Source organism: Rhincodon typus, chromosome 3 (assembly GCF_021869965.1).
Source record: "Rhincodon typus isolate 14 chromosome 3, sRhiTyp1.1, whole genome shotgun sequence".
NCBI classification, from domain to species: domain Eukaryota; kingdom Metazoa; phylum Chordata; class Chondrichthyes; order Orectolobiformes; family Rhincodontidae; genus Rhincodon; species Rhincodon typus.
This window is the reverse complement of record NC_063334.1, coordinates 125103302-125123206: the sequence shown is the minus strand read 5'-3', so window position 1 is coordinate 125123206 and position 19905 is coordinate 125103302. Positions and strand designations below refer to the sequence as shown.

The following is a 19905-nucleotide window of genomic DNA, read 5'->3' as shown; positions in this document are numbered from 1 at the left end:
AGTCTTGGGTTAGAAAAGATTAGAGATACGTAGGAATGAGACCGTGGAGCAGTTTGAAAACAATAATAATTTTAAAGTCAAGCCATTGCTGAAGGGTGGTGTCTGTGTAGATCACTGAGCACAAGGGTGATAGATAGACAAGACTTGTGCAAATCAAGGGCAACAGTTTTAAATAATGCCAAATTTATGGAGGGTACATTGCAAGAGCTAGACAGAATTGAGTTGGAATTGTCAAGTTCAGAGGTAAAAAAACATGAGAGTTTCAGTAGTGGACTAGCAGAGACAGGCAACAGGCACATGATGCTCAAATAAAACAACTGCAGATGCTGAAATCTGAAACAAAAACAGAAATTGCTGGAGAAACTCAGCAGGGCTGACAACACAGTCACAGGCCACAATACATTAACTCTGCTTTCTCTCTATGCTTGCTGCCTGATCTACTGAATTTCTCCAGCAATTTCTCTTTTTGAGGCACAATATGCTGTTGGAAGTAGCCGTATAAATAGTGGCACAAATATATGGTCTGAAGTTCATCTGTGGGTCAAATGGGAAAGAGATTGTCAACAGATTACTTGGTTCTGAAGAAAGGTTACTAGACTGAAAACATTAACTCTCCTTTCTCTCTGCAGATGCTGCCAGACCTACTGAGTTTCTCCAGCAATTTCTGTTTTTGCTGCTTAAATCTGGGATTATTGTCAGGGAGAGGGACAGAGTTTGGAGTAGGGATCAAAGTGAATAGCTTCAGTCTTCCCACTGTTTAATTGGAAGAAATTTGATCTCATCCCATATTGAATGTTAGATAAGCAGTCTTGTACTTCAACAGCAGTGAAGAAGTCAAGAGATGTGATGCTAAGTAAAGTGGAATTTCATTATTGTACATGTGAAAACTAATTTTGTCGTTTGGATGATATCACCAAGGGGGCAGCAATAAACTGAAAGAAACCAAGGATAAATCACTGCCAGAGCAGGAAGACAAGTCATTTGTCTCTACAAGAAGGGTGAATTATCCATGGATAATTAAGGAAATTAACTACATTATTGAATTGAAAGGAAAAGCAAAGAGCATTGAGAGGATTAGTCATACGGCAGAGAATTGTGAAAGTTTTAGATAGCGGCAAGAGATGAGTCCAGAATGAGAATTGGACAATACAGAGTGGGGAATTTTTTTCACTCTGAGATAATCCTTGTGCAATAATTTAAACACCAGGGACATTAAATCAGACATCTATATGTGGCTTTATGATGCGGTTGTGTTTATTACATGAAAATTTGAATAGGTGAAGTTAAAAAAAGTGTGTTCATCTGTCAAAAACTTTTGGGTCTGTTGGACCTTTTCTTTGTTTTTTAACTTTGCTGAGAATTGGGTGACTACATTAAATGGTTCATCAGTGCTTGTACTGCTGATATGGGTTGCCAGAGCTTCTTGACGAAAAATATTTGAAAATTAACACTTTCCTCCCCCTCTTTCTCATTTTGACAGCGTGGTCTGCTAGAGGTGCTGTACGATATCTTCCGTCTCCCTATCCCTGTGACAACGCAGGACTTTTCTGAAGCTCTATTCAGTGTAGGTGGGTGAACATTCTCATTGTCACTTGATCATCACACATGGAAGGAATGAGGTACTCTAATCGGCTGAACCCACTCCTTCGTTAGTGAATAAAAACCGAAAGAACTGCAGGTGCTGTAAATCAGGAGCAAAAACAACATTGCTGGAAAAGCTCAACAGGTCAGGCAGCATGTGTGAGGGAAAAAACAGAGTTAACATTTCGGGTCCGTGAGAGTTATGAGGAAGAGTCACCGGACTCAAAACGTTAACTCTGTTTTTTCCTTCACAGATGCTGAAAACTGTTTACAGGCTGATTAAAGTAAAGATCTGCATGTATGATTCAGTGCCTGTTGGTACATACTTGTTCATCTGTGGGAAGCCTTTTTATTGGAGTTCTACATTTGGCAGATACACTGTAAACTAAACAATGCAAGTTCAGAGATTGGATTTTTTTTTTGTGATTTAGACATTTTAGCTACATTAAAGGTGCTATATAAATGCAAGTTGCTTCTAATAGGTGGAAGAAGAACTTCCCAGTGCTATTTTTGGCAGTACTTAGACAGTAAGAAAGCACGCAGAGGTGGTGTTTATTCAGAAGCATATCCCCTTGCTAGAGCAAGTTAGGAGTTACCATTTCACATGATCGTAGATCAGTGACCAGTCCCGTGGAGTAAAATAAAAACACAGAAGATAGGAACAGGAGGAGGCCATTCGGCTTTTTGAGTCTGCTAATCGTCCAACTCAATAGCCTAATCCTGCTTTCTCCCCATAACCTTTGATCCCATTCACCCCAAGTGCTATATCTAGCCATCTCTTGAATACATTCAATATTTTAGCATCAACTACTTCCTGTGGTAATGAATCCCACAGGCTCACCACTCTTTGAGTGAAGAAGTGTCTCCTCATCTCTGTCCTAAATGGTCTACCCCAAATCCTCATACTGTGATCCCTGGTTCTGGACACACCCGCCATTGGAAACTTCCTCCCTGCATTTACCCGATTAGTCCTGTTAGAATTTTATAAGTCTGTGAGATCCACCCACTCATTCGTCTGAACTCAAGTGAAAACAATCCTAACCTAGTCAATCTTCCCTCATACGTCAATGATTAAGTTCGTGTTGAAAATCAAGTTGCTGGCTGTTGCTTTCTGTTCACAGCTAGGTGATAATTCTCAGCCAGCAATTTTTTTCTCTCAGGTATTTGGAGACAACTACATACTGTGGAACTGATATCACATGCAGACTAATCCTAATAGGTATAACAAAGAACAAACAAAGAATAGTACAGCACAGGAACAATGCCATTTGACCTACCAAGACTATGCTGACACATACCTTTCTAAACTGAAAATCTTCGACTGGGACAACACCAAGATCCTGGGACAGGCTAGGCAGAGACAAGCACGAGAATTCCTGGAAGCATGGCACTCCACGAAGCATGCTATTAATAAACACATTAAACTCGACCCCATATACATTCCACTACGAAGGAAAACCGGAAGTTTAAAACCAGAGTTTAAAAATCTTTTGTCTGTACGCTGTCCATATCTCTCTATTCTCTACCTATTCATATATCTGTCAAGATGCCTCTTAAACACTGCTGTTGTATCTACGTCCACCACCACCTCTGGCAGCACATTCGAGGCACTTACCATTCTCTGTTTGAAAAAAAACTTGCCTCTCAAATCTCCTTTAAACTTGCCTCCCTTTTACCTTAAATCTATGTCCCCTAGTAATTGACATTTCTACTCTGGGGAAAAAGACTCCGACTATCCATTCTATCTATGCCTCTTATAATTTTGTAAGCTCAGGTTGCCTCTCAGTCTTCGATGTTTGAGTGAAAACAAACCAAGTCTATCCAATCTGTCCTCATAGCTAATATCCTCCAGACTAGGCAATACCTTGATAAACCCTCTCCAAAACCTCCACATCATCATTGTAGTGTGGTGACCAGATTGAACACAATATTCCAAATGTAGCCAAAGTGAAGTTCAATACAGCTGCAACATGACTGGCCAATTTTTGCCTCAACAATTGAAGGCAAGCATGCTATATGCCTTCTTGACCACATTACCCACTTGTGTTGCTACTTTGAGGGAACTGTGGACCTGCACACCAAGTTCTGTATCCATCTTACCTGCTCTCCGCAGATCACATCACCTTTTGTATCAGGCTGCCATGTAGATAATATCTACTGCCGTGCCCTTGTCAATCATCAGGTTTCTGTTCTGTGATTTTTTTTTAAGAAAAAGGTTAGCTGCATAAATTTAACTTTTTTATATCCATTTCTGGGACGTGGGCTTCGCTGGCTGGCCAGTATTCATTGCCCATACCTAGTTGCCCCTTGAAAAGGTGGGGGTGAGCTGCCTTCTTGAACCGCTGCAGTCCACCTGCTGTGGGTTGACCCACAATGCCCTTAGGGAAGGAATTCCAGGATTTTGACCCAGCAACAATGAAGGAACTGTCAGGATGGTGAGTGGCTTGGATGGGAACTTGAAGGTGGCAGTATTCCCATGTATCTGTTACCCTTGTCTTTCTAAATGGAAGTGGTCCTGGGTTTGGAAGGTGCTGTCTGAGGATTTTTGGTGAATTTCTGCAGTGCATCTTGTAGGCAATAGCAGCAGTGTGTACTGAGCGTTGGTGGTAGAGGGAGAGGTTGTTTATGTCTGCGTTGCTGATCAAGCAGGCTGCTTTGTCCTGGATGGTGTCAAGCTTCTTGAGCGTTGGGTCTGCACCCATCCAGACCAGTGGGGAGTATTCCATCACACTCCTGATTTGTGCCTTGTAGATGGCTTTGGGGAGTCAGGAGGTCAGTTACGTGCTGCAGTGTTCCTAGCCTCTGACATGCACTTGTAGCCACTGTATTTATGGGGGATTCAGTGATGGTAACATCATTGAATGTCAAGGGGCAGTGATTAGATTGTCTCTTATTGGTGGTGGTTATATGCTGGCATTTGTCTGGTGCGAATGTTACTTGCCACTTCTCAGCCCAAGCCTAGATTTTGCCAGATCTTGTTGCATTTGAACATGGACTGCTTTAGTATCTGAGGAGTCACAAATGGTGCTGAACATTGTACAATTATCAATTGAACATCCCCCCCCAATTTTGGCCTTCTGATGGAGGGAAGGTCATTGATAAAGCAGCTGAAGATGGTTGAGCCGAGGACACTACCCTGTGGAACTCCTGCAAAGATATCCCGGAGATGAGATGACTGACCTCCAACAACCATGACCACCTTGTTACATGCCAGGTTTGAAGATTGCTACTAAAGCTTGAGCCTTATCTTTTGCACTGATGTGCTGGGCTCTTCCATCATTGAGGATGGGGATATTTGTCGAGTATCCTCCTCCAATGAGTTGTTTAATCATCCACCACCATTCACGACTGAATGTGGTAGGACAACGAAACTTAGATCTGATCCGTTGGTTGTGGGATTGCTTAGCTCTGTCTAGCACTTGATGCTTATGCTGTTTGGCATGCAAGCAGTTCTGTTTGGTGGCTTCATCAGGTTGACACCTCATCTTTAGATATGCCTGGTGCAGCTCCTGGCATGCCCACCTGCACTCTGCATTGAACCAATGTTGAAACCCTGGCTTGATGGTAATGATTGAGTGGGGGATATGCCAGGTTGTGAGGTTACAGATTGTGCTGGAGTACAATTCTACTGCTGTTGATGGCCCACAGCGCCTCATGGATGCCCCGTCTTGAGTTGCTAGATCCGTTCGAAGTCTGTCCCATTTAGCACGGTAATAGCGCCACACAACACAGTGGATGTTATTCTCAATGTGAAGGCGGGACTTTGTCTCCACAAGGACTGTGCAATGGCCACTGTTACCAATTCCGTCATAGATGGATGCATTTGTATTAGCTGATGAGGTTACCAAATGATTGAATTAACAAATTTAACATCTGGGCTACCAGTCTTGTGCCATATAGTTAATCTACTGTCCCCTGTCATCACAACTTCGATATTCCACGTGGCTTTGGCTTTTACAGATCAGGTCCAATAAGATCCTGGTTAAAAGCAGTTAAGCTGATTTGCCGCCAGGAATGGTCTCAGTATCCCAAGGCAGAGAGGGAGAAAGCTATCAGCCAGATTTCTGCTTCTGGTTACTATCCACTGACCCCTGGTGATACGTTGGGGTAAAGTGACTGAGGAGGATAATTTTAAAATAAATGAAGTTCTGACTGCCAAATCTGAAGGATATTCAAAATACCCCTCTCTCTTTGTCAAGACACCATTATCTCGGTGACATTTTCGTTCCTCCCGTACATAGTTGACTACAATTTGACACAGGTAGCAAATACATCAAATGCCAAAAATAATTTAAAGCAAGAAAAAATCCTTGAGGGAGATTGTACGATATTTGGAAATAAATTTGCTGCAGCACTGAAATTCTGCTAAAGAATCTAAAAATATTCAGACATTGTATAGTTCAAACCATTACTTCATCATTGCTACCCTCTGCTGGAGAGCAGCATCAGCTGCACTTAAGTGAAGACTTGAACTCCCTTTAACAAACCTGAATGAAAGGTCAAAACTCACAATGTATGACAGCAACATAATTGGCTAAAATAGAAGGCAAGGTAAATTTAAGAAGTAACAAATGACCATGATCAGTCTTGGGAATTAAAGTTACAGCTTATAAATGAAGAGAAGCTGGAAAGATCATAGAATGGTACAGAAGAAACCATTTGGCCTGTCATATCTGCGCTGAATCTGGTTAAGCTTTCAATTAGTCCCCCTCCCCTGCTTTATAAAAGTTCAGCATAATTTCCTGAGCTTTAGTATTCTGTACCTCAATTAATAAAAATAATAGTTAATAGCCTTCTCAACTTCAGTTATGAAAGTATACCCAAATGTCTGTTCCTGTTCCCCCTTTAATATGCTATCTAATAGCCTTTCTTTGCGCTCCACTAGAATGTGGTGCATGATACTTCTGTCTGTTTCATCAGTCTCCCTATATCATCCTGTAATTGTTACTATTGTCAATGACTTCTGCATTCTTGAGTTTCTTTTGACCTGTTAACTGAAGTTATTCCCTGTGTTACCCAAGTACAGGCTGCATAGCCAATGTAAAATGCATACTTGTTGGGCTGAATGGAACCTTTCTCATTACATAATTTCCTACATTGTATTTTGCACTTTCTATTCCCTCTCAACCTGCCAGATCCCAGCAGGTTCCAGGACTCCTGGCGTCTTTCAGATGGATTTGTAGCAGCTGAAGCTAAAACCATTCTCCCACATCGAGCCCGGTCCAGGTATGTGACTCCGTTATATGTGCAGTTGTTGGATGTACTTGACTGAGGCTAGGGACTTCACCCTACGTATTTGCAAAGTGTCGTCCTTATTTAACCCTGGAATGTCAATGCACTTGAAGGCAATTTATTCTGTGTGAAGTACCATGAGATTTTGGAGCTGTGTGATTCAAGTGCTGTTTTGATAAGGCTTTTACTTTATAATTGATTTCACTAATGTCCTGTAAGCAGCACAGCTCTTCTGCCAGAGACAACACAATCTCTTCTGTGGCCTCGTGTCAGTGCATGTGAAGTTCTTTCAACTCTTTCATGTTGAAATATAATCTGTTGTGTTTAACATGATGTTGAAGTGCTGGTGTTGGACTGGGGTGGACAAAGTCATAAATCAGACAACACTAGGTAATAGTTCAACAGGTTTATTTGAAATACAAGTTTTCGGAGCATTGCCCCTTTGTCAGGTGAAGTGAGAGAAAAGCATACAGGCAAATTTGTAGGCAGAAAGATCAAAAGATCATACAAATGGTGTGAGTGGAAAGTTGACAGGCCAAATAATTAGTCTCTGCGGGTAATCAAGAGTGGTACACACACGCTCGTGCGCTCTCTCGCTTGCGCATGCACGCTCGCATGCTGTCTCCTGCGCGGGCACATGCTCTCCCTCCCTCTCTCCTGTGCGCGTGCTCCCCCACCCACTTCCACGCACACAGGCAAGTCTATGGGATGAATTTGTATTTGCAGATGCATTCTATTTTGTTCAAAAAGCACCCAATTTATAGACAGTCAGTCAATGTGGCATTTTATTAATTCCTACATGTGGAATAAAACCGGTCTGACTCCAAACCAAAACACAAACAGATTCTAAACAAGGCCTCACAACCTAACATGCATTGTCTGACCTAAAATATCACCTCTTCTTTACACTGATAAAACCTTTAGTTCTCTCAGGGCAATGCCTTGAAAGAAATTCAGGGATTTAAATATACACATTAGTCAATTAAAACCTTCTAACTAATTAAAGATTTAACAGCATCTTAGGTTTGTTTAGTACATCCTCATCTTTTACTTATAAATTGTGTCTGATTCCACCTCTCTCACTAACACCTGAAGAAGTAGTGAGGCTCCGAAAGCTTGCGTTTTCAAATAAACCTGTTGAACTGTATGATATGTAGCTGGAGGAACACAGTAGGCCAGGCAGCATCAGAGGAGCAGGGAAGTTGACGTTTCGGATCGGGACCCAAAACGTCGACTTCCCTGCTCTTCTGTTGCTGCCTGGCCTGCTGTGTGGCCTCTGATTCCAGCATCTGCAGTTCTTGCTATCTCTGTTGGATTATAACCTGGTGTCGTATGGTTTCTGACCTTGTCTGCCCAAATCTATGGCACCTCCCCATCGAGGGTCTAACCAAAGTAATAAGTAATCCAAAAGTGTACAAGCTAATTAAGGTAGAAAGATCATAACAATTAGTAAATGTGATGATGACAAAACAGGACAGCAGGGAAGATTTTACGGGTACAGAACAGTGTGTAGTGCGACATGAACCCTAGATCACAGTTGAGCCATCTTCATGGGTATGGAACTTTTCATGCAACTATTCATATACCTATCCAGGTGCCTTTTAAATGTTGTAATTGTACCAGCATCCACCACATCCTCTGGCTGCTCATTCCATACACACACCATTGTGTGTGTGAAAAAGTTGCCCCTTAGGTCCCTTTTAAAGCTTTGCCCTCTTATCTTAAACCTATGCCGTCTAGTTTTGGATTGCCCCACCCCGGGAAAGAGACATTGTTTGTTCACCCTATCCATGACCCTCATGATTTTATAAACCTCTATAATGTCACCCCTCAGTCTCCCACGCTCCAGGGAAAATAGCCCCAGCCTATTCAGCCTCTCCCTATAGCTCAAACCCTCCAACCCTGGCAACATCCTCGTAAATCTATTCTGAACCCTTTCAAGTTTCACACCATCTTTCCTATAGCAGGGAGACCAGAATTGCATGCAGAATTCCAAAAGTGACTGAACCAATGTCCTGTACAGCCGCAACATGATGTCCCCCTTTTTATACTTAATGCACTTACCAATAAAGGCAAGTGTACCAAACGCCCAAAAGCATGTATAATCCCATAGATTCCCATTTTGTAAAATGTGCATGTGTGGCGTACGGGTGCAAAGTGACAACAAGGCATCCTGTGAGATGTTGTATAGTGTACGTCTTCTTTTTGAGATGTGGATTTTTGAGGTGAGAGGGGGATCACATTAATCATAAATCAGGATCGTTAGTAGTTTTAATTCACTTGAAGTGATATATTTATGAATCATCTTTTCCAGGCCTGATTTGATGGATAACTATTTGGCACTTGTGCTATCTGCATTCATCAACAATGGACTCCTGGAGGTAACAATTATTTTAGGGAAAAAGTTTATTTTGATGCATATGTACTGTTACAAACTCAGCTGATGTCATTACAGGATAAATCAATCCTAAACTGAGAACTGGCTTGATGGATTTTTATTTTTTGTTTTACTAAGGTGGTCCTTCATAAAAATACAAGCATGCAGTACCATACATTTCATTTTTGACAATCAAAACAGAAATTTATTGCACAAAAGAAACACAAGTCCAAAGATTTCAAAGCACAACGGGCGACACGGTGGCAGCAGTGGTTAGCACTGCTGCCTCACAGCGCCAGGGACCTGGGTTCGATTCCAGCCTCGGGCGACTGTCTGTGTGGAGTTTGCACATTCTCCCCGTGTCTGCGTGGGTTTCCTCCGGGTGCTCCGGTTTCCTCCCACAGTCCAAAGATGTGCAGGTTAGGCGGATTGGCCATGCTAAATTGCCCGTAGTGTTCAGGGAGGTAGAGGGTGTGTATTAGGTGGGTCATAGGGGGATGGATCTGGGTGGGATGCTCTGAGGTTCGGTGTGGACTTGTTGGGCCGAAGGGCCTGTTTCCACACTGTAGGGATTCTAATTCTAATTCATTTAAATTACAATTCCATTAATCCCAAAGACCCTCATTTAAATACTCACACCAGAGAGAATTTCCTTCTCCATCACTACTTAATTTAACTGTGGCTTCAGTTTCTCATCTTGAGAATCTGATAGCCTCATCCTTGTACAACGAGACTGAGACTTTCTCAGGACCAAATAACCCTTTCAAGATTTTAACCAAACATTTCTGGTCTGGAATTTCAAAACTGAGCTTCTTATACTAAGGTAAACTCTTAACAGTTCTAATTAGCTCCCTTTCTCAGGAACAACTATTTGCTTCAGCTAATATTTTGGCAAACTGCCAAACTGAAATGCAAAAGGAAAATAAATCTCTGACCTTCTAAACTGAAAGCTTAATGCCCGACTGATACTTTGTTCACTCATTAAAACTCTATCAATGAAAACAAATTCCTATTAGCTTTCATAAACTGTCTAAGACCTTTCTTTAAGAAATAAATCACCATAACTACAGACATACATACAAGGTAATCATTAAACCCCTTCAGATACTGACCAAAATCTATGTGCTAGTAGCGCAAATCCAAATTCTAATATATTTATTTTAAATTGGTCATGAAATGTGGACATTGCTTGCTAGGCCACAAGTTATTGCCCATCCCAGCTGTACAGAAGGCAGTTAAGAGTCATTACATTGCTGTGGATCTGTAGTCATATGTAGACCAGCCAAGTAAGAGTGGCATATTTCTTTCCATAAAAGACATTAATGAAAAGATGGCTTTTACAATAATTGACACTGGTTGCGTGGTCAGCATTAAGGTGACTTCTGTTTCCAGATTTTGAATTCGTTTTGAATTCTGTTATCATAGAATCCCTGTTATGCGGAAGAAGGCCATTCGGCCCATCGAGTCCACACCGACCCTCCGAAGAGCATCCCAGCCAGACCTACTCCCTCTACCCTATCCCTGTAACCTTGCATTCCCCATAGCTAATCCACCTAGCCTGCACATCCCTGGATACAATGGGCAATTTAGCATGGCTAATCCGCCTGGCCTGCACATCTTTGGACTGTGGGATGAAACTGGAACAGCTAGAGGAAATCCATGCAGATATGTGGATAATGTGCAAGCTCCACACAGACAGTTGCCTGAGGGTGGAATCGAACCCTGGTCCCTGGCGCTGTGAGGCAGCAGTGCTAACCACTGAGCCACTGTGCTGTCGTGGTGGGTTCCAGTCCTCTGACCCCAGAACGTCAGCCTAAAGTTTGGGATTACAAGTCCAGTGACAAGAACCATGTGACCACCTATGTAGATAAATTGCAGGAACAAAAACAAAGTTGCTGGAAAAACTCAGCAGGTCTGGCAGCATCTGTGGAGGAGAAAACAGAGTTAACGTTTTGGGTCTGGTGACCCTTCCTCAGATAAATTGCAGTTCTGTATCGCAGTAGATAAAGAAGTACTTGCAATTATGTAGGGTATTTGTAGCCAATGAAATGTTTTTGATGTGTAGTCACTTGCAGTGCAGAAAATAGAACAGTCAGTTTGCACAGACCAAACTCCCTTCTCAAGCAACAATGTGATAATGATCAGATAATTTGTTTCCTTATTTTAAGTTAGGGATAAAGATTGACGCAGAATGCTGTGGCTAGTAATAGGATCTTTTCCATCCAGCTGACAGTAGATGGTCCTCAATTTTCTGTCTCATTCTAGAACGTCTGACCTCTGACAGTGTAACGCTCAGTCCGTATTGCTATGCAGTGACCACCTATAATTTTCTGCTCATCTCTGGAGTGATTTTTGAACCTGCAACGATCTGAATGAAGGGATAGTGTCACCAAATAAGCTATAAGCAGAATATTCTGTACTGTGTTCTGTTTGGCATTGTGAGTGCCTCTGGAGTGAATTGCAGGGGCTTTCGGTCGTTTGAAAAGAGACTAACATATTTGTGAATGAGTTCAGACTGGAAACTATTCGCAAATTTGGATTGAGTTTACCTTAAGCATAAGTAGTTTATTTGAAGCAGTAGGACTAGGTTGTATTTAAGTTGTAACTAATTATTGATCTGTGATGTTAGTTTGCCATTAATATGCAGGAAACTTAACGATAACAAGCAGTGCACTCCATGTTGCCAGATAGCCAACAATATGGTGTTAGATTATATTAGTCAATAAATGTGTCCCAAGTACCAGGTGCAGTTGGTATAGAGGGAGATTTTTTCCTATTAAGCTAGAGCTTTCTGAGTGAGCGATGTGCTTGGCCTGCAGTAAAGCAACTGCCCATTCTTGTTTTTGTTTTGATTTTTTCACTATTGTAATTCATCCTATCTCTTTCCTTAGAGTCTAGTTGATGTGCTAACAAGCAGCAATGATAATGTATCTGTGCGGGCCACCATCCTGCTAGGCGAGCTCTTGCACATGGTAAGAGTGAAACTGATTTGAGACTATCTCTCTATTCCTAACATTAGTCTCTTCTAAACAGCCTGACACTGTCTTTCTGGTCTTATAATGTGTCCTTTAACTAGCCAGGCACTAACCTTCCTAGTCCTGACCACAATGGACAGTAGCATCTGGTTACTAGAGACAGATAAAAGACCTTAGAATATGACAGAAGCACCTTGGTTTTTATAGGGTCTGAAATGTGATGTTACGCTTTCCATAAATTATTTTATTGTGTTTCTTTACAACTGCATAGTCATAAAAAGCAGCCATGGGATGAATAATATCTGGTTACCAAGTTGGACTTACTGCAGGTGACCAGTTTTACTGCTGTTGGCTGAAAGATTTATGTTAGCCAGGGCACTTGGCAATCTTTCCTAATCACTCTTTTAATATCCTGACCGGGCAGAAGTTTAATATCTCGGCATTTCACTGCACTGAAGTTTCACATAAACTATCTGTGATGTAGCCAGGATAAACATCTGTTTATTTTTCATATAGGCAAATACTATCCTGCCGTACACCTACAGCCACCACTTGCATTGTTTACCAACCCTCATGAACATGGCAGCTTCCTTTGATATCGCTCAGGAAAAGCGGTTGTAAGTATTGTATTTTCCCCACTCACACCAAGCAATGCAGTATGCATGTCATGGTTCAAGCGAGGTGATGCAAAACAAAGCCATTGGTGCAATTATAGTTACTGTCTATGATATTTAAAAGTTGTGACACTGATATTATCTGCGTGAATTATTGTCCTGGTACACACTAAGTGGATGTTTTTTCAAGGGAGCTATTTATTATATGTATTATCTATTCTGCTACTGACATACGCAAGTCAAAAGTTGCTGAAATTGAAGATCTCCTTGTTGGCTTGAGGATGCTTAAAATGGAGAAATGGAATTGAGGGCGAGAGTTTTCAGCTAGGATTCCTGCTTGTGACTGCTGTCCAGTAACCCCTGCAGGAAAGAACATGCAGAGTTAACAAGGACCTGCTTTGATGCTGCCACTGTTGCTATCTGGTGGGGATGCCTGCAGTGTTACTTGCAAAGTTGTTTCAGATGATGGAAGGCTAATGGACTATGAGTGAGCTGTACCCCAGCAAGAAGCAACATCCTCAATGGTAAACTCAAACTGTATGGCAGCTTTTGTCATGTCTACAAAAGGCTCTCATTGTCCACATAGGAGCCATTTATACAGCAGTTGTGTATGTCTAGCATATCAAAAAAAATTATACCTTCATCGCTGTTACCATCTTTATTCTGATACTGGCCATTGTTGTGTCATTATAGTTTGGAGCTGGGTACATTGTATTAGGTGGAACTGAATGCTTCCCTTTTACTGTCTGTTTTCTATATCTTTGCAGGTCTAGACACTGACTTGCACAGATAGTATAATACCATGGAATCATAGATGGCTTACAGCACAGAAAGAGACCATTTCGCTAGTTGAGCCCCTGCTGGCTCTGACCAGTAATTTACCAAGTCCAATTGGCTCACCCTGACCTTTTCTTCCCTTCATGTGCATATTCAACTCTCTTTTGAAAGTCATGATTAAATCAATCACCCCTCCAGATAATATACTCCAGATCCTAACTATTCTTACAGTTTAAAAAAAATCCTCAACTTACCTTTGATTCTTTTTGCTAATCATTTTAAATCTACTTCTGCTGGATTCTTGATCTTTCCACCAATGGCAGACAGGAATGAATATTCCTTTTCACCTAGTTTGTCTGTGCACGAGCAGGCCTGACAGTGGAAAAACAGGAAGCTGATAAGGCCAACAGGAATGAATATTATTTTAAGGAAAACAATTTTTGTGAATTCTTCCAGCAAAAAGTTGACACCAACATGTCACAGAATCCCTACAGTGTGGAATTAGGCCATTTGGCCCATCAAGTCCACCAACTCTCTGAACAGCATCCCTCCAATCCACCTAACCTGCACATCTTTGGACTGTGGGAGGAAACCCACGCAGACACAGGGAGAATGTGCAAAGTCCACACAGACTGTCACCCGAGGGTAGAATCAAACCTGGGTCCCTGGTGCTGTGAGGCAACAGTGGTAACCACTGAGCCACTGTCCCTGTGAAGGACAGTGTATTTGGAGTAGGAGTAAAGTTCAGGAAAATGATGACTAAAGGCAAATTTGATTTTGGTCATATGATTGAGATTTCTTCCCTCTCTGGTATATTCAATTCCAATTGGGTAAGGCCCATGGCAGGGCTTATCAAGCTTATGGCTATTTTCCTCTAATTTAGATCTATTATTGACTTATGAACAGGCGAGCCAGTGCAGCTGTGAACTGTCTGAAGCGTTTTCATGAAATGAAGAAGCGAGGTGCAAAACCTTACAGCCTGTACTTGGATCACATCACACACAAAAATGGCTCCACTAATCAAAAGCGGGATCACCACTTCCGTGTTCAGAAAGACATCTTTATATTAAAGGTAATATTGTAGATCACTTTGTACACATGATGCGAGATATTGGAAATGTGAAAATCAGGTCACTGGTCAACGCTTCTGTTAATCTTCAGTGGCAACTGAAATTGAGTTTTGTACATATTTTGACATAATGCAGTTTCATCTGTTGCCTGAGTGAGCAATTTTGACAAAGGACCATTTTAATAATTAATATTTTTGGCGTACCGATGTTTGCTAAAGAAGTAAATCAGTATTGATGTTCCACAATCAGGTGCAGGGCACTTGCTAGCAGAATTATTGACCATTGGCGAGAGGGGCATGGTGAAGTCTGTAAGATAAAATTTCTTACTTGTCAAACTGTTGCAAAAAGGAATTGGAACAAAGCTGAATGGACTGGCCAACATCTGTCTTTGGTACCCCAAAAAGGCAAAGATGCACACTGCTGAGTCAGTCCTGAAAGACCAGCTTACCAATATTTGTGGCCTTGTACCAAAATTGAGAATACTATTCCATAGTTCTCTCCAGCAAGAGCCTGACATTGGCTGCCATGTAATGATTCAGTGGGTATGACAATGTTCCAGATTGCATCCTGGATACACCTTTCCCAAAAGCAGACAGATATACCAGAGGGGCAACAAAGGATAAAGCTTGAAGTCTTTGCAGCCATAACCAAAAGTGCCAAGAAGGTGATTCACAGATCATAGATACCAGTCTCCAACCAATTTAGATCACTTCCATCTAATATCAAGGTATTTTCAACATTTTGCCTGTAGTGCTGAAGACTTGTGTTCCACAACTGGCTATATTCCTAATCAAGTGGTTCCAGTACAGTTGAAAACCCTGTCACCTACCCAACAATGTGGAAAATTGTCAAAGCATATCCTGACCTTAAAGACCAGGACAAATCTAACTCAGCCAATTAATGCCACTTAATTCTTCCCTTGATCGTCGGAAAGTGATGGAAGGTGTCATTGACTGTACTATTGAAGCAGCACATGCACATCACAAGCTTCACACTAATGTTCAGGTTGGCTTCTGGCAGGGCAATTCAGCTTCTAACCTCATTATAGCCTCAGTCCCAACATGGAGAAGGAAAGGCTAAATTCCAGAACTGAGGTGCGAGTGACAGCTCTTGACTTCATAACAGCATTTGACCAAGTGAAATCAAGGAGCCCTCATGAAATTGTAGCCAATGAGTGTCAGGTGGAAAACTCTCCACTGTTGGAATCATGTTGTCTGCAAAGGAAAATGGTTGTGGTTATTGAAGTCAATCGTCTCAGCTCCAGGACATTGCTCATTGGAGAACTTCCACTGGGCTGATCCTGGGTATAGACTAACTGTCTTATGAGGAGAGACTCAGTAGCTTTGGTCTGTACTCATTAGAGTTTAGAAGAAAAAAGGCAACCTTATTGAAACATTCGAGATTCTTAGGGGACTTCATGGGGTAGATACGAGAAGGCTATTTCCCCTTGTGGGAGAGCCCAGGACCAGAGGACATAATCTCACATTATGGGGCTGTTTGTTTAAGACAGAGATGAGGAGGGATTTCTTCTGAGGGTAGTAATTCTGTGGAATTCTTTCCTACAAAAGGTTCTCAAGGCTGCTGAGATCAACAGATTTTTAATTGTAAGGGAATCAAGGGTTATGGGAAGAGGCAGGAAAGTAGAGTTGAGGATTCTCAGATCAGCCATGGTCTCATTTGAATGGTGCAGCAGAAACAAGGGCTGAATAGCCTACTTCTGCTGCTACGACTTATAGTCTAATGGCTCAGGAGTTCCTCAGGATAGTGTGCCAAGCCCAACCATCATCAATTGCTTTACAAATGACCTTGCCTCCATCCTAAGGTCAGAAGTGGGTCAGAAATGGGATGTTCACTGATTGATAGTGCAGTGCTCAGTACAATATATGACACCCCCCACCCCCCACAAAAAAAAACAAAATTACTAAAGTTGCTCATGTCTATGTGCAGCAAAAACCTAGATAACATCCAGACTTGGGCTAATAAGTTGCAAGGAATAATAACATCTCACAAATGCTAAGCAATGACCAGGTCTAACAAGAAAGAATCTAATGATTTCACCCTGATCATCAAATACATTACTCCACCATGATCATTGTGGTGGTTACCATTGACTAGAAACTGAACTGGATTAGTCGTATAAATACTGTTAAGAGCAGATCAGAGGCTAGAATCCCCCAGTGAGTAACTCACTCCTGACTCTCTAAGGCCCATCTATGATCTGCAAAGTATAAGCATGATGTAATGCTTACCACTTATTAAATGAGTGCAACTCCAATCCTCAAAGCTTGACACTATTGAGAACGAAGCAGTCCACTTGATTGACAGCCCTATCCAGAACATTCATCGTTTGCTGCCTGCTGCACAGTGTATACCAATAACAAGGTAGGACACACTGGGATTTCTTCAACAGCACCTTCCAAACCTGCTACTTGTGCCACTGAGAAGCACAAGGTGGTAGACATATGGGAAACACCAACAGTCCACACCAAGAAAACATTCTGACTTAGAACTATCTAAACATCCCTTCTCTGTTTCTGGCTCAAACTCCAGGAGCTCCCTCCCTAACAGCACTTTGAGTGTACCTGCTCCAAATGAAACAGTTGGTCAAGATGGTGACTTACCAGCTGTAACACCAGTCAAGCTGTTCCTGTACAGATACCAAATAACATCTACCTGGCTGTGTAGAAAATTGTCCAGAAATATCCTGTGTGCAAAAAGTGATTAAATCCACACTGACATTCCTTTCCAGCTTACTCCAGTATGTACTGTTCTTATTTTAGATTTAAAGCAGTTTTTCTTTTTATTTTTATCCCTATATATATGGTGATTATCAGTATTCTTCGTGATATATTCTTTCTTTACATTCTTAAATTGTTTTCTAGGACACAGAGGAGGCAATGATGCAGAATCTGCGAGATAGCGATGTCCTAAATAACAAGGACAACTTAAGGTGGAACTGGAACTTAATCTCCACCATTCTTAAGGTAGATGTCTGAAGAAATCGTTGGGATTTGAGCACTTTGTCTACTACCTTTAAATTTAGTATTAATTATTATGAAGAAGTCAGTAGGAAACCAGGTCTGGTTTTGTTTTAGTGTCCACAGTTCTTTGTTTTTTTTTTAAACCATGCTGTACCATCCTCCATGCTCTACCTGTCCTGGAAGAGTTTGGGGACAGTGTAAAGGAAGTTTTGCTCTATATCCTATCCAATCCACGCTGTAACCCAAGTTAGAAAATAAAGTGTGTTCAGATTGTGACACTAAGCTACCAACTAGTTAAGGGCTGTGTAAAAGACTGCTCAACAGAAAAAACAGTTGGAGAAAGGGGAAAATGAAGAATCAAAATTAAATTTAGTTATAGCCCAAATCGGAAATGTTTGCTATTTGAGAGAAGTGACAGATCCCACGGATGATTGGAGAAGCAAACATTTCCCTGTGACCTACCTCAATGTATTCCAAATACACATGATTTTGTTTGAGATTAACACCTTGTCGATGTCTGTCCTGTTGCAGTGGCCAAATGTAAACCTGCGAAACTACAAAGATGAACAGTTACACAGGTCAGTATGGGTTGTGCTGGTGTTCCATATTGGGAGGGGTAGGCAGTTCTACTGATTACTTATAAACAGTAACATAATACTTTTCTTAACAGGATAACATAATGTTTCTTAACAAGGCCAATGACCCCAGTTAGATGATCTCTCTGAACATTGATATTTGTCAAAACTTCTTCTCACCATTTTTCTCAATTTCACTTTCTCCCCCTCTCTATCTTTCAATCACACTTCCTCATCATGTTCCTCTGTCTCACTGTCTAATTTCCTTTCCATATCCCTCAGTCTCACTTTTGCACCACCTTGCTATATCCTGTCATTCTCATCTTGCCACACTGTCACCATATCTTCATCTCCACCGATTTACCAAACTCCTCAACCTCACAACCATTTGCTCACATCTGCCCATCTTCTCATCATATTCCTCAATCACACCAGCCTACATTTTTACCATAGCCTTCAACCCCAACATTATTCTCACACTGTCCCTCAACCCTTTCACATTAGAAACATAAATAATTGCCTCTTAATTTTTTTTTATACCTGACCTTTCAAGTTCTTTCACTGGGAACTTATTCTATTCCTTAATACCCCTTCAAATAAAAAGTATTCATTATCTATGACATTTTTCAAGCTTGTCTTACTGTTCAAAACTTTCACAATTAATAACAGTTCCTTCAATCAACTAAATATTGCAAATTTTCTGTTGAATTTAAAATAATTGTGCCTTCCTACTTGTTTCACTACTCAGTTGTTTTTCTGTTACGTTGATTACTGTTTCTATCTTTTGTTTAGGTTTGTGCGTCGATTGCTGTATTTTTACAAGCCCAGTGGTAAGCTGTATGCAAACATGGAGCTGGATCATGCAATGGGAAAGCAGCTGACTGTGGTGGGCTGCCAGTTCACTGAGTTTCTTCTTGAATCTAATGAGGTGAGCTTGCCAGCTTCTTTCTCTGCCCATACAACAACAATTTTTGTCTAGAATATTCCAAAGCCAATGCTTATGAACTCAGGTTCTGGTCACATTATAGGTAGGACGTAATTACATAAGAAAGGGTGCAGAAGACCTGGGCTGGAGAGTATGAACAATTAGACAAATGTGAAATGCATTGTGCTGACAAAGCAATTACTGCGCAGACGTGTCACTTACTGGAATGGTTCTAGAGGAATGGTTCAAATTGAAGGGAGTGAGAGAGAGGATGAATTGTTTTGAGGTACAGTACTTAAGGCATATTTGGCTTTTAAAATTCTGTAGGTTGTAGAAGAAAGGAAGATTAAGTGAAGGGAGGAGTTTCTCAGTTTCAAGGCCCTGAGAAAGATTGTGTGGAAGTTTGAGTTGGTGTTATGATTGTGATTTTTAATACAAGTACAGATGCAGAGGAAGCACAGTGCATTTTATCTCTTTCTTCAAGGATAGAGGGACAAGAGAAAAATGCAGAAGAACAGTGTTTATATATCAGCAAAGCATAGAGACATGTGAATAGTGAGATCAGTGAGAGTCTAGAAGTCAGCAATGAGAGGGATAACCTCTTTAAAATGACCATAATTTACTTATTCAGATATATACAGCATGGAAACAGACCCTTCAGTCCAACTCGTCCATGCCAACCAGATATCCTATATAAATCTAGTCCCATTTGCTAGCATTTGGCCCAAATCCCTTTAAGCCCTTCGTATTCATATACCCATCCAGATGCCTTTTAATTGTTGTAATCGTACCAGCCTC

The 19905-nt window shown here is 41.3% G+C and overlaps 1 protein-coding gene across 1 annotated transcript in view; it reads left to right on the top strand.

The window, feature by feature from the left end:
- The window catches only part of rictora (RPTOR independent companion of MTOR, complex 2 a), a 211528-nt gene that overhangs the window by 127317 nt on the left and 64306 nt on the right, over positions 1 to 19905 (top strand). The window contains exons 12-20 of the mRNA XM_048594179.1: positions 1481 to 1568; positions 6717 to 6807; positions 9128 to 9194; positions 12082 to 12162; positions 12682 to 12782; positions 14463 to 14628; positions 17509 to 17610; positions 18139 to 18185; positions 18975 to 19110. Coding sequence (XP_048450136.1) covers positions 1481 to 1568; positions 6717 to 6807; positions 9128 to 9194; positions 12082 to 12162; positions 12682 to 12782; positions 14463 to 14628; positions 17509 to 17610; positions 18139 to 18185; positions 18975 to 19110 — 879 coding nt within the window. The remainder of the gene's footprint in view (positions 1 to 1480; positions 1569 to 6716; positions 6808 to 9127; positions 9195 to 12081; positions 12163 to 12681; positions 12783 to 14462; positions 14629 to 17508; positions 17611 to 18138; positions 18186 to 18974; positions 19111 to 19905) is intronic.